A 13,767-nucleotide genomic window follows, 5' to 3' on the forward strand; every position below is an offset into this window, starting at 1 on the left:
TGCCCTGTGCCCAGGTGCAGATGGACACAGGTCTGAGTCTGGGTTTCCACTCAACAGCTGACTGAACAATGGAGTCGTTGTTTGGCAACTGCAAGCCTTCTCTCTAGACTTCATAAGAAACTGCCTTCCCGCGTGATGATCATTGAATAACAAAGTTTGGGGGTGCTGGAGAGACATTATTGCATGTAAGGTGTTGGATCCAGTAAGTGCATTTGGTTTCCCACCAGGAGTGATTTCTGAGCACAGAGCCAGGAGTAAGCCCTGAGCACAGAAACAGAAGTAAAACCTGAGCAAAGTAACAGGAGTGAACCCTGAGCACAGAACCAGGAGTAATTCCTGAGCATAAAGCCAGGAGTGAGCCCTGAGCATAGAATCAGGAATGATTCCTGAGCACAGACCCAGGAGTGGCCATGAGCAGCTGCTAGGTGTGGCCCCACATTCTGGCCCCAAGAAGAAAGCGTTTGTCAGCAATGTTGCTAGTCCAGACACTCAGTGTCCTTTCCTTTGTGCAGATGGCGGATGACCAGAACCTCACCTTGGAGGAAGGTGCTGGGGACGCTATAAGCAAAGAAGAAGACTCTGTGGATGTGAAGCTGGATAGCTCCCCTTTTGTGCAGTCATTTTTCAGGTAAGTTTTCTCTCTCCTGAAGGGTCCCGAGTCTGCCACACGCACAGTCTGGGAGCATGCCCTGTGTGCCAGATGTCCCCACACTGGGGTTTCTTGATGCAAAGGGCATCCTGCTTACCATGTCCCCCCTTTCTTTTCTTGATGTGCTGTGAGGATGTAACTTGGACCTTTCCTCGTAATTGTCATTGTTTTACATATTCAACTCCTGGTTCCTCATCCTCTCCCCATCCCATCAGAGGTCATCAATTAAGATTGTTAATAGATGGGGAAACTGAGGCACAAAGGGGCTGAACCTTTCATCTTTTTGTCAACAGCTAATACATGGCAGTGCTGAAGTTTGAATCCAGATGGGCCTATTCAGATTCATAGGGCACCAGTTTCCCCCTTGATGGAGTGGGTATTTGTGAAGGGCTCAAAGCCTTCCTGGCAGACTTGAGTCTCCTGAGCGAATGTTGGGAGACTTTGGGGAACTGGGGAGGACAGATGTGGAGGTGAAGGTGAAACTTCATCCCTGCACTGCTCCCATGAGCTGGTGCTGAGTAGCATGTGGTGCCCACCACGTTCCAGAAATAGCTTGGAGGAGACCCCTTTGTCCTGGACCTGAACTCCTCTGGTACTGTAGTTCAGGGCAAGAATGGGAAGCTGAGTAGGCTAAACTTTAGTTCCCTTGAATCCCTTCCAAAGGCACTGGCTGATCAGCACCAACCACCAAGAACAGCCCCCCCCCCCAAAAAAAAAGCATCTGCCCACTTCCCTGGTGATGGGTCAGACTGTATCCGGTCTCCTTCTAGTCAGGACAAGCTGTGGAGATTCTCCACTCCTGACTCCCAGGTATTTGAGTCAGTCAAATTGCTAGAGTCTGAGTGAGCAAGAAATGGAATATTTTAATAGTCATTTTGTAAGTGTGGGAAAAGAAGCTTTTGGGTGTTTGTACCAGAAATTAAGAAAGGGACTGGGGTTTCAAGTCATACTCAGTGATGCACAGGGTTTGCTCCTGGCTCTGCACTTAATCACTCCTGGCAGTGCTCAGGAGACCATATGTGGTACCAGGGGTCAAACCCAGACTAGCCTCATAAAAGGCAAGCACCTTATCCACTATAGTCTCATCTCCCCTTTGCTCCTGAATCATTTCTTTAAATGTGCCCTATGAAATCTAAGTTCACAGTAATTTGATGGCAACTCTGTCCATTAGTTGTAGGTCTGGACAGTTTTCACAGCTGAACTTTAGGCAATGTTTTTTTCTTTTGCAATTGTTAGTGGAGTCTAAGGAAATGATTCAATATATTATCACCAGATCATATGCTAGGGTAGGGTACAAATACTGATTAGGGTAGGATCAGTAATCCTACAGCCAATCTTTTTTAATTCTGTTCCTGTTCCATAACACTTTATCTAATGGGAAAGTGATTTGAGCATCTTGCTTGACTTTATTCTATATCTCTATAGCATGTACATAAGTTTTGAGGCAGTTTTTAAGTTGGGGTACTCTAAGTTACTAGTTGTCTTTCCTAAAATCAGTTATCTCTTTGACTACTAGAAAGTCACATTTGATTTGAACAAATAATTGTTGGTAAGTCATTAGTATTATCCATTTGTGATTCATCATGAAAAATAAATTATATTAAAATTGTAGCTTACAATGGGAAGAGTAGCTTTATTAGCCTTTAGTTCTTTATTAGGTAGGCCCATAATACTTGTTAGAAAAAGAAAGAACTCTGGATCTTCAGCTTTTTCTTTCTTTTTATTTTGTTTTTGGGCTGCACTCAACGAGGGTTAGTTAACCCTGGCTCTGCACTCAGGAGTCACTTCTGGCAGGCTCAGGGAACTATGTGGGATCCCAGAGATCTAATCCAGATTGGCTGTGTACAAGGGAAACATCTAACCCACTGTACTATCACTCCAGCCCTTCTGTATTTCCTTTTCACAGCAGAAGGCACAGAGAAATCAAGAATAAATGTAGCATGCCAATTTTTTTTACTTTATTTAAAAACCTTATTTTGCAAAGTTGTTCATAATGTAGTTGTTTCTGCTATTCCATGTCCCAACACCAATCCCACTGTCAGTGTAGTATTCCCTCCACCATTGTCCCTAGTTTCCCACCTAACCCCAAGTCTGCCTCCTTGATAGTCACAAAACAATTTATTTTTTATTGCTTTCTACAACAGAATGACTATGGAAGTATGGAGAATTACTTTAGTAAGAGAAAAGTTATGCAAATTGTTATATCTCACATTGGTTTCATTAAGTCAAAACTTGGAATGAGGAGATGCCCCTCAACCTTTCTTGGTGTTTCAGCCCCATGTCATTAAGTGGCAGCACAACATCTCTCTTAGTTTCATGCCTGCCAGGCCTCTGTCCCCGCATTTGCTCCTCTAACACAGAATTGTGTTCTAATTTTTGGTCCTTGGATGGAGAACATCTGTAAAGCCCAGCTCAGAGAATACAAATATAAAGGATCTTAGGGATTTAGTAAACAATGGCTTGGAGTAGCTGAGTCCTGCGAAGAGGCCTGGTTAGGAGTCTAGTGGGGTCTGGGGGAGGGACAGGTATGCTGGAGCCTGGAGCACCCACAAGGTCCCACTGCCCTCCAGGGGCCATTGGTTCTAGCCCAGGTAGAACCTGGATGCTTGACTAGCCATAGAAGGTAGCTATGGTCTGCCCATCTGGGGTTGCAGACAGAGAAGCTTGAGGAGCAGGCGCAGGGAACTTGAATTAATAGGGGCATGATCTAGCTCCTTGTGTATATTTGTCCATTGTCAGGGAGGTGAGGTGTTCTCCCAGTCTGCGTGCTCATGCCTCGAAAGCTACTGTGGGGATCGAAGCATTAGCTTAGCAGGTAGGACACTTGCCTTGGACATGGTCAACCTGAAATCAATCCCTGGCACCCTGTCTGGTCCTCTTAGCTGGCCAGGAGTGATCCCTCGGCATAAAGCCAGGAATAAGCCCTGGACACTGACAGGGAAAACAAATGAAAGAAAAAAAAAAAAAAACAAAACATCGGCTGTGCAGCATTTGATTATCTTACTCCTGCTTATGTTTGGCCATGCTTATAGCTGTTGCCAGCTAATGTTGGCATCAGTTGGGTGCACGTTTGTTTCTCTCCTTAACCCTCTGCTTGTGGAAGTTTCTTTGCCCCCAGGAGCTGCCCCTGACAGGGAGGAGTCCAATACATGAAGTTAGGGGCCTTTGCACCCCGCAGCAGGAACAGGGAAGCCTTTGTGTGAATGGTTCTATAGAAAAGTCCAGCTGCTGCACTTGATGATTCATCACCAGGCTCCTGTCCCTGCCCAGCTCTGGGACCTGTGGGTTCATGTTAATACAGCTAGGAGGGGAGTTCTCTGCCCTTCATCAGGGGACATGGATGGTGCCTGGTTCTGATGCAGAGGCAGCCACTTGCAGATGGATGGAGACAAGAGGTACCACCTGTAAAATAACCCCACACACCATGAACAAGTTCGAATCTGGGTCATTCATAAAATAATCCAAACCAGGCTGAGAGTGAAACACTAATAGTCTGGCAGTCATCTTCCTAATATGGAGCACCAGCTGTGTGTTACAACTGCCATTTTTATTGAGTACAGAGACCACTCCTTGGTGGGGCAGTAAACCCACCCAGGTTTACAAGTAATACAATCTCTGTTTTGGGGTAAATCCAAGTTGTGAACAAACATACAGAGGCTGGAGAGATAGCATGGAGGTAAGGCATTTGTTTTGCATGCAGGACAGAGTTCGAATCCCAGTATCCCATATGGTCCCTCGAGCCTGTCAGGAGCGATTTCTGAGCATAGAGCCAGGAGTAACCCCTGAGCGCTGTCGGGTGTGACCCAAAAACCAAACCAAACCAAAACAAAACAAAACAAAAAAAACCATACAAAGAAACCAGGGATGATCTTTGTTTTGGGTAAAATAAGGTGTTAACCAACAACTGCCCTTTTTTTGTTCAAAAAATTATGGGGCATGTAAGCCATGTTCTATCGTTCTCTGCTAGAGGCAGGAACCCAGATCAGAATTTATAGACGTGGTTATTTTGCACAGGCACAGTAAAAGTTGGCTGTAATAGCATCAAAATTTAACCTCTATACATCATTCTCAAAAGAATCCGCTTTTTCTATATCTTTGTCTAGTAAGTCTCAACACCTTTTTTTTGTTTTGTTTTGTTTTGTTTTGTTTTGTTTTTTGGGGGGCCACACCTGGAGGTGCTCAGTGGTTAATCCTGGCTTTGCACTCAGAAATCACTCCTGGCAGGCACAGGGGACCATGTGAGATGCTGGGATTCGAACCACTGTCGGCCGCTTTCAAGGCAAACACCTTACCACTGTACTATTTCTCCAACCCCTCAACACTTTTTCATAGAGTTCTCTGAACATAAACAATAGAACCTTTCTGCAGATACGCTTAATTAGAAAATTCTTAAAACATTCTTACACCAAGCACTGTAATACAAGTCTAGAACATCATAAACTTCAATAAGTAAAATCACAAAACCATTTCTAAAGATATACATAGTTTGAAAATAAGTTTGCTAAAAAGTTCTTAAAATGAGCACTATTAATGAGAGTACACACTGGCTATTGTTAAAAATGATTGATCCATTTCATGGGAGGCCCAAGGCAAGACATCAGGGAGTGAGAGGAAGAATTCTGACTATGCCTTTTTGTGGGGGTTGAGAGAGTTGGGGGGAAAGAGGCTGGGACATACCCAGTAGTACTCAGGTGTTACTCCTGCTCTATGCTCAGGAGTGATGATGGAGAATCATATGAGGCATGTGGGTTCATGTCAGGGCCAGCTGTGTGTAAGGCACGTGCCTTGGCCCCTATGCTATTTCTAGAGCCCATATATTTATTTTTTTCAATACATATGAGTCAATAAAATATTCAAAAGCTTAAAATAAAAGTTACTAACTAGCAATTAAAATCATGCATGGAAAATGAATTACAAAATGTGTGGACCCATGTGGAAAAACTCTGGGTTCCTATGATTTTTTGCCAACTGTTGAATGGGTCCCTAGAGACCCCATTTTGGTTTCCTCACATGCTTCTCCCCAATCTTAGGGAGTATCTGTATCAGTACTACAGTAATTAAGGCAGCTCTAGTAAGTACCTTGTTTGACTACTTGCTTTCCCCCCAACTCTCCCAGTCCCCACAAAAAGGCATAGTCAGAAATCTTCCTCTCACTCCCTGATGTCTTGCCTTGGGCCTCCCATGAAATGGATCAACCATTTTTAACAAGAGCCAGTGTGTACGGTCGACTCTAATATATGATTTAAAAATAATCAGTATTAGTAACAGCATTTATTCATCAGTTTCTACTGCCCGCACTAGGCCACTAGCTGTGTAACATAGTCGCTTGTTTGAGGCCGTGAGACAGATGTTATTGTTTTGTTCTTTTTCACGAAAGAAGATACTTAGAGGTCAAGTCACATGCTCTCCGTGGCTCAGCATTCTAGTGGATCTGGGTTTTAAAGTCATGCAGGCTGGTCCTTAGATCTGGATTCATCCCTTTGCCCATTCTGGAAGCATCTGCAAACCTGCTATCTCTCTAGCCCTAGTATTTGTCTTTTTTGACTTTGGTTTTCCATATCCCTCTCTCACCCCTTCCATGTTGTTGCATATGAGTAGATTTTATTTTTTCTCATAGCCCATTGTATGTATGGTCCACATCTTAATATCTCATCGATCATTGGGCACTTGGTTGTTACCCAGTGTTGGCTGTCGGCAGGAGCATTGCAGTGAGCACTGGTGGGCATGATTTCTTTGCAGCATCTATGAGTCCTTTTAAGACCATTAAGCAAAGCCCTTAAATCACCCACATGCCTTCACTGATAATCCCCCTCTCCACTCAGGGTAGAAATAAAATCAAAAGGTTTGGTCAGGTTGTCTCCCATCATGCTTAACTGACTGTTTATTTTTCCAGTAAGAAGAAAAATATTTCACAGGCAGTGGCCAGGGCCAGTCAAGAATCTTCATTTCGGTATGACATGAATTTTGAGAAGTTGGGCAAGTGCATCATCATCAACAATAAGCGCTTTAACCGGCGCACAGGTGGGTGCAGAGTGGAGTGGTGCACCCTGTCCTGTGCCCTATCTATTTCTCCTCAGTCAATGACTTGAATTAGATGTTCATCCAAAATAGCTGTGTCCAGATGATTGGCCCTCCACAGATGGTGTCCAGAGTCCATGAGAGGGAGATGTGAGAAATCAGGAGCTCTCAGTCTTTAGAGGACACCATGTGCATTTTCTTAATGTATTGTGGACCACAGCACCAAGAATACAGGGCTCCACATGGCCTTGAGTGGAACTAAGAGTAATTATGATGAAGTGGGTTGAGGGACACTTTCCTTTGAGCTTGCTACTGATCTCAGTTGCTCTCCTGAATTGTGACCTTGGTGGCTTTCAGGTGGCAGCTCCAGGCCTGCTGGTTCCAGCTCAGTACCCATTCCAGGATTGCTAACAACATCTCCCTGCTGGATTCCCACAGGTCTGGATACCCGGGAGGGGACAGACATAGATGTTACAGCCCTTTTCAAGTGTTTTGGAAACCTAGGTTTTGAGGTGATCGTCAAAAATGACTGCTCCTGTGGAAAAATGGTAGATCTGCTAAGAAAAGGTACCTGTCCCCCTTTCCCCTTAAGTCTCCCTCACTCCTCTATTTCAACCCTTCTCTTTCTTCTCTTTCTGCTCCCAAGAGGAGCAAGTTCTCAGAAAAGACTTTTCAGGGACTCTTACTTCCTGTCAGCTCATCTCCCTGCAAGAGGGACAAGTTATACATCTAGATTTGAGAGGTTAATTCCTAGGAAATCCCAAGTCTTTTCCTCTGTATATATCAACATTATGTGGGTGGCAGCTAGATACCAGTGATCCATATACTTTGAAGGCACCTTCTTTTTTCTGTGTCTTCTGGAGCACAGTCATACCAAACTGCTATGCTTTCATGACCATTGATAAAAACAGGAACAGAGCATTAACAAGAATAGAGGGGTACCAAAGTGGTAGGAAACCAGGAAACACCCAGACACTCTTGGGAGCACTGTGTATCCACCTCTCTATGGAGAACATTTCAGGCAGGTATGTATTAGTGATTCCATATTCATATATTAGACAGTGACTGGTGCATAGTGGTCAGCACAGTGCACATCGATGCTGCCTTTCCTTTAATGCAGCTAAAGGAGAAAAAAAAACCCACCACAGAGAGAGATGTTTCCAAAGCTAGCGCAAGACCCATAGGTTTGATCCCCAGCATCATGTGGCTTCCCATCAGCACTGCTGATAGCTCCATCCAAAAATTACGTTTGAGAGGTGTTGTGATAGCACAGTGGTAGGCCATTTGCCATGCACGTAGATGACCCAAGTAGACCTGGGTTTTATCCCTGACATCCCATATGGACCCCCAAGCTTGCCAGGAATGATGTCTGAGCACAGAGCCAGGAGTAATCTCTAAGCATTCCTAGGTGTGGTCCAAAAATCAAAATAAAATAAAATAAATTTTAAAGTTAAAAAATTTGGGAGGACTTAGGGGCACACCCATCAGTGCTCAAGGCTTACTCCTGCCTCTACACTCAGGGGTGACTCCTGGCAGGCTTGGGCACCATATTGGGTGCCAGGCAATGAACTAGGCTCAACCACCTGTGCAACAAGAACCCTACCTACTGTACTATTGCACCAGGACCTGAGAGACTTTTATTTTTAAAGACTTTCACCTTCTCTTAAAATACTCATATGTGTGTGTGTATATAAATTTTTGTTTTTTTTAGGCCACACCCGACAGTGCTCAGGGGTTACTCCTGGCTATCTGCTCAGAAATAGCTCCTGGCAGGCATGGGGGACCATATGGGACACTGAGATTTGAACCAACCACCTTAGGTCCTGGATCGGCTGCTTGCAAGGCAAACGCCGCTGTGCTCTCTCCAGCCCCAAAATACTCATATTTTTAAAACTGGAATGTTCCCTTAGTTTTTTTAAAACATATATCTTAAAAGCATGTCACATGGTATAACAGAGATTTGAAACATGCAGTCAGAGTTTGGGGTCTCATCCAGGTCTTAAAACTTGGGCCATAACAGTCCTGTCATCTGGGCAGGACTACTATTTTGGGACTTTACTGAAAGGTGATTTCTATTTCTGGAGGATAGAGGTAGGATTAGCCCTGAGCAAAACAAGAGATGTGCTCTGAGAGATGTAATGGTTGGATGCCAGGGCATATCCCCACTCTTATTACTCTTGTTCTGGAAAGACACTACCTCTGTCTGAGCCCAGAGTAGGCCAGTATCATAGATTTCTTGTTCATGGTCCAGTGCATGAGCAAAGGGTCTTTGTTAACTGGAGTAGATTCCAGCAAGGGGACAGTCCCATTCTCCAACTTGAACTTAATCCATGCAAGTGGTGCATGGGTCTGATTCATGGGTCTGTGACTCATCTCATCATTAAGATTCATCTGTGTAGTTCATCTGATACTAAAACTGATATTAAGGGAAGAAGAGAAGGAAAAAATTCCTCTGCCTTGTTCCTGTTTATCAGTCAACCACAAAAGCACTGCAGATTCATGCAAAAATGTCACTGGAGTTGGGTTAAGGCAGCCACATCTGAATTGTGTTGGGTGAGAAGCCAGAAGGCTCTGAGGCACCTGAGCTGGACTCCAGTCTCTGCAGCACCAACAGATTCGCCTCCCTGGGCCAAATCAGGACACTTTTGAGACTCCCTTTTTATCAGTGAAATAAAGATAAAGAGGCCTGCTGGTAGGAAATGAATAAGTTGTTCAAGCAAAGTGCTTCTCTCACTGTTGTCCCATAGTCATTGTTCAGAACATTTGAATCCTTCCTCTTCCACCAGCATTGATCAACTCAAAGAGGAAGGGATGGGTTATTTTAGTGACCTTGTTTGCCAGATAGTGAGAATCATGGTACTTATAAATTTGAACTGAGCTAACTCGTTAGATTATGATTCTTCTGTTCTCAAAATTTACAGTTCAAGTATTGTAATCACTGTAATTAATCTTTTCTTTTTTTGTAATTGTATTTCTTTATTTAACATGGTGTCTATGTGCAGGAGACTTGGGAGTCCTACTGATGATTCTTGGCCAACTAGTCCAGAGGTAGAATAAAAGGGCCTAAAGGTGAAGATGTGGTGCAGCCTGGGCCCTGCGGTAATGGGAATGACCTGGGCTCCCCGGTGATACTGGAGACCTCCAGGGCCGCACCCACCAGTGCTGTGTCCAGTGATGCTCAAAAGACCATATGGTGTTGAGAATAGAAATTAAGTCAGGCACAGGCTGGGCACGTGTTCTACCTATGGGATTACCTCCTGGTCCCTGTAGTTTTCTTTTTAGATGAAGAAAAATTCTGAACCAAAATTGATCTGTTTGGCCCACAGGTGGGCCGTAACATATATTATGCAGCTTCCACATGTCCTTTTCCAGAGCCTTTTTGTCTGCCAAAACTGACACCTTAGCCCTTTCTGATAACTCACCTTCTCCTTTCTCCTTTCCTCCAACTTTTCACCACCTCCATTCTCCTTTAGGTCTTGGGCCTGAGCAGACTCAGTTGTCCTTTTCCTTCCTGCATATGGTCTTTCATGAATAGATTATCTTGGGTAGTTGTTAAGCAGCCATTTGCCCAGATTCTAACTCCTTTCATGGACACTTTTACACCTATTTCAGACAATAAACTGAGACACAAGCAGGTTACATGAACTGGCCTCGTATCACTCACAAAACAGAGGGAGAGTCACATCCTCAGTCCCTCCTGGATTATCATCACCTCCAGACATTGCTTAAACCTTTGAATCTTTCTCAACTTAAGGCTCTTTTCTTTTTGAGAAATCCCATTCTAGTTTCATACAGGGAAATTCTAGCAGTCTGTTTGTCATTTCTCTCTACTGATCTTTCTCTGGTCTGGCGGGGGAGAATCACCCCATCCCAACCCCACTACCCCATTTTTCTAATAGTGTCAGCAGCCAGGCCAGAAGGACATGTAGCAATCTAGGTAAAGCCTCATTTGACACATGTTTGACTTTTTTAATGTTTCAATTGTTTGCTTGCAGTCTCCGAAGAGGACCACAGAAATTCAGCCTACTTTGCCTGCATCTTGCTTAGCCATGGAGAAGAAAATGCCATTTATGGGACAGATGGCCTGGTGCCAATTAAGGAGTTCACATCCTATTTCAGGGGAGACAGATGCAGAACCCTTTTAGGGAAGCCCAAACTTTTCTTCATTCAGGTAATTCCTTTCTAAAGCCAGTACTATTGTAAATGGGAGATGATTCTTGGGGTTTCTCTCACTCCTCCAAATTACTGTTCCTTTTTTTTTTTTTTTTTTTTTTTTGGATTTTGGGCCACACCCGGCGGTGCTCAGGGGTTACTCCTGGCTGTCTGCTCAGAAATAGCTCCTGGCAGGCACGGGGGAACCATATGGGAAACCGGGATTCAAACCAACCACCTTAGGTCCTGGATCGGCTGCTTGCAAGGCAAACGCCGCTGTGCTATCTCTCTGGGCCCTCTGTTCCATTTTTATTGGACCATGCAAATTTGGCTCCTTCTTCCTATACCTAACTGTGTGGCACTTGGACTTGTACTGTGTCACAAGTAAGGAGGGATTCTTTAGACATTCTAATGCTTTGAGATACGTAGTTTGTTTATTTGATGGGAGAGCCATCTTGAGTACTCAATTTATCCTGGAGTTACTGGGCACTGTAATGCTGGTTCTGGGTACTGGGCTCTCATCTCATCTCCCATTCTATCTTCCATGTACATGGCTATGTAGGCCTGCTGGGGCAAAGAATTTGATAATGGTGTCGTGCTCTGCTCTGGATTTTTTGATGAAGAACCAAAGAAAAAACGAAGTAAAATTCCCGTGGAAGCTGACTTTCTCTCTGTTTACTCCACAGTTCCTGGTAGGGAGATTATTGTCTAACACTTCATCCCAGCCCATTATCAGTGTGAGGCTGTTTGCTCTGTTATAATATTAAATTACCCCCAAAGGTAGTGGCATAACCACGTCCAAGTATTATATTTTTGGAGGTCTGATTCCAAACTGGGCTGGCAGCGCATTTCCTCTGGGAGCTGGGGCCGGGGCATATTGATGTCCTGACTTTTTTCCAGAGTGTTGAACTTGCTTCTTTCCTGGGATTTTATTTCTTCTCTTCATGGCAAGTCCCGGCTCACATCTTTGTAATTCCAGTTGGAGGGAAATTCTCCTTTTTCAAGGGTGTCTTGTAATTCTATCGGATCTGCCAAAACATGATTCTGTCATTCCATAGTACTGTTATTATTGATATGTAGACTTTTTTATGTCACTCTGTAGTTTGAAATGTTTGGTATTACCTTCTGTTCTAATTTTTACCTTCTCTCACTATTCATTTGGCTATTGTATAGGGAGTTAGGATAGATGTTCTTGCTACTCTGCTATGTTATAGATTAAAAAATAAATTTTTTGAGCTTGAGTGTGACCCAAAGTCACAAAGAAATTTCAGTACACAACTAAGATATGGTTCAGGGTGTCTTCACACAACAACCTGTAAACAGGACACCTCTAAAGAAACCAACAGCAGGCAAACCTATTCATCATTTACTAAGCTTCACTTTCATCAGTTCAGTAGAGATCCCTTTCCTGTGGAAAACCCCTCTTTAATTTAGAATCCACATAGCTCTTGAGTCATGTCCACTGATAGATCCTGAAGGTATTGGTCACCATCAGTAGGTATATCTGTTTGGAGATATAAAAAAAATCATCTCTGGGAGGATGTGGGATTTGGGGAGCAGGATAACTTCCCAAATCATGAGGGTTTTCCAATAAGAAAGGTCTGATTGTTCTGCTCTTGAGATAAGGGTGGTCTAGGTGAGTATCTGTGAGAAACATATGTCACTGCAGAGATAAAAGTGCTGCACTTTGGGGCTGAGTGAACCAAAGGGAGAAGAGCTGCCAGACCTGGGTCCCTAGCTTTGTGGCGGGGCAGAAGCTTTCCTGACTACTGAGGTAGAGGACCCATTGCTGAGTCTCTGGTCGGTAACTCAGCTCTTGCTGCTTACACAGAACCACACACCAGGGATAGACATATTTTCATGGTGCTGAGGCTAGGAAGTCAAAGATCATGGTGTTCCGAGTTTTGTTTCTGAATAAGGGCCTGATTCTTGGCCTTAGAGACAGGGTATAAGGGACTTGGCTCACCAACCCTGGTTCTGTCCCCAGCACTGTCTTGCTCCCTGAGCAGAGCACTACCAGGGGTGACTCCTGAGCTCAGAATCTTCATCGCCCCTCAATGTGTGTGTGTGTGTGTGTGTGTGTGTGTGTGTGTGTGTGTGTGTGTGTGTGTGTGATGCTCAATGGAACTGGCCAGCAGTGCTCAGTGAAATCATTTCAGAGACAGACACAGCCCCGACCCCTATTCTAGTGATGAAAGGAGGCATGGCTGGACCAGCTGATGGGTGGTCTCCTTTCTCCCCTATTGTAGGCTATTACTCTTGGCAGAACCCAGGACAGGGTTCGTGGTTTGTGCAAGCACTCTGCTGTGTTCTGCAGGAGTATGGGAAAAGCCTGGAGATTATGCAGGTCCTCTCCAAGGTCAACAACAGGAGGGTGGCCCAGAACTTTGAGTCCAAGCACAGGGAATCAGAATCCAGTGGGAAAAAGCAGGTGCCATCCATTGTCTCCAGCCTCACCAAGGAACTCTACTTCAGCAAAGCACCCTGAGGCCGACACACTGCACTTGTCACCAAATCCAACATTTTGGGAATGCTTGGGGATTTGTGATTGTTGACAAATCAGATACTGGGGGACACTAGGAAATCTTCTAGAAGTGTAAAATGTTTAAAATTTAATTTTAGTTTTGGGAATTGTTCTGATTCAATGTGAAAGAAACTTTCTGGTGGGTGCTGTCATTGAATTTCCAAAGGTTTATTTTCCCTGCAGTGCCACTGTAATATTCTCACAGGACTCATATACTGCGTGTTTCTATCTCTATGATGTCCTCCTTAGAATATATAACACACCTGACCTCTGCAGATGACTCTTTGTCATGTTTGCACCTGGCAAAGGGTATTCAGGGATTAATGAAAAGTCACTTTTATTGAACAGAAGGTGACCATGGAGAAGTCTTTGCGTGATTTGTTAATGATTTAGGGCCAGTTTCTGTACATAAATACTAAGAAAA

At 44.1% G+C, this 13,767-nt stretch overlaps 1 protein-coding gene across 1 annotated transcript; it reads left to right on the top strand.

Annotated features, from left to right (window-relative positions):
- The first annotated feature begins 506 nt into the window (after positions 1-506).
- Positions 507-13,307, top strand: LOC126033458 (caspase-7-like). Its single transcript, XM_049790434.1, has 6 exons — positions 507-628; positions 6,543-6,670; positions 7,106-7,234; positions 10,663-10,838; positions 11,382-11,511; positions 13,069-13,307. The coding sequence occupies exons 1-6, from the start codon at positions 513-515 to the stop codon at positions 13,305-13,307; spliced, it is 918 nt and encodes a 305-aa protein (XP_049646391.1). The 5' UTR covers positions 507-512.
- The last annotated feature ends 460 nt before the right edge of the window (positions 13,308-13,767 follow it).

The sequence above is a fragment of the Suncus etruscus genome, chromosome 17 (genome assembly GCF_024139225.1).
Source record: "Suncus etruscus isolate mSunEtr1 chromosome 17, mSunEtr1.pri.cur, whole genome shotgun sequence".
In the NCBI taxonomy this organism is placed as follows: Eukaryota; Metazoa; Chordata; class Mammalia; order Eulipotyphla; family Soricidae; genus Suncus; species Suncus etruscus.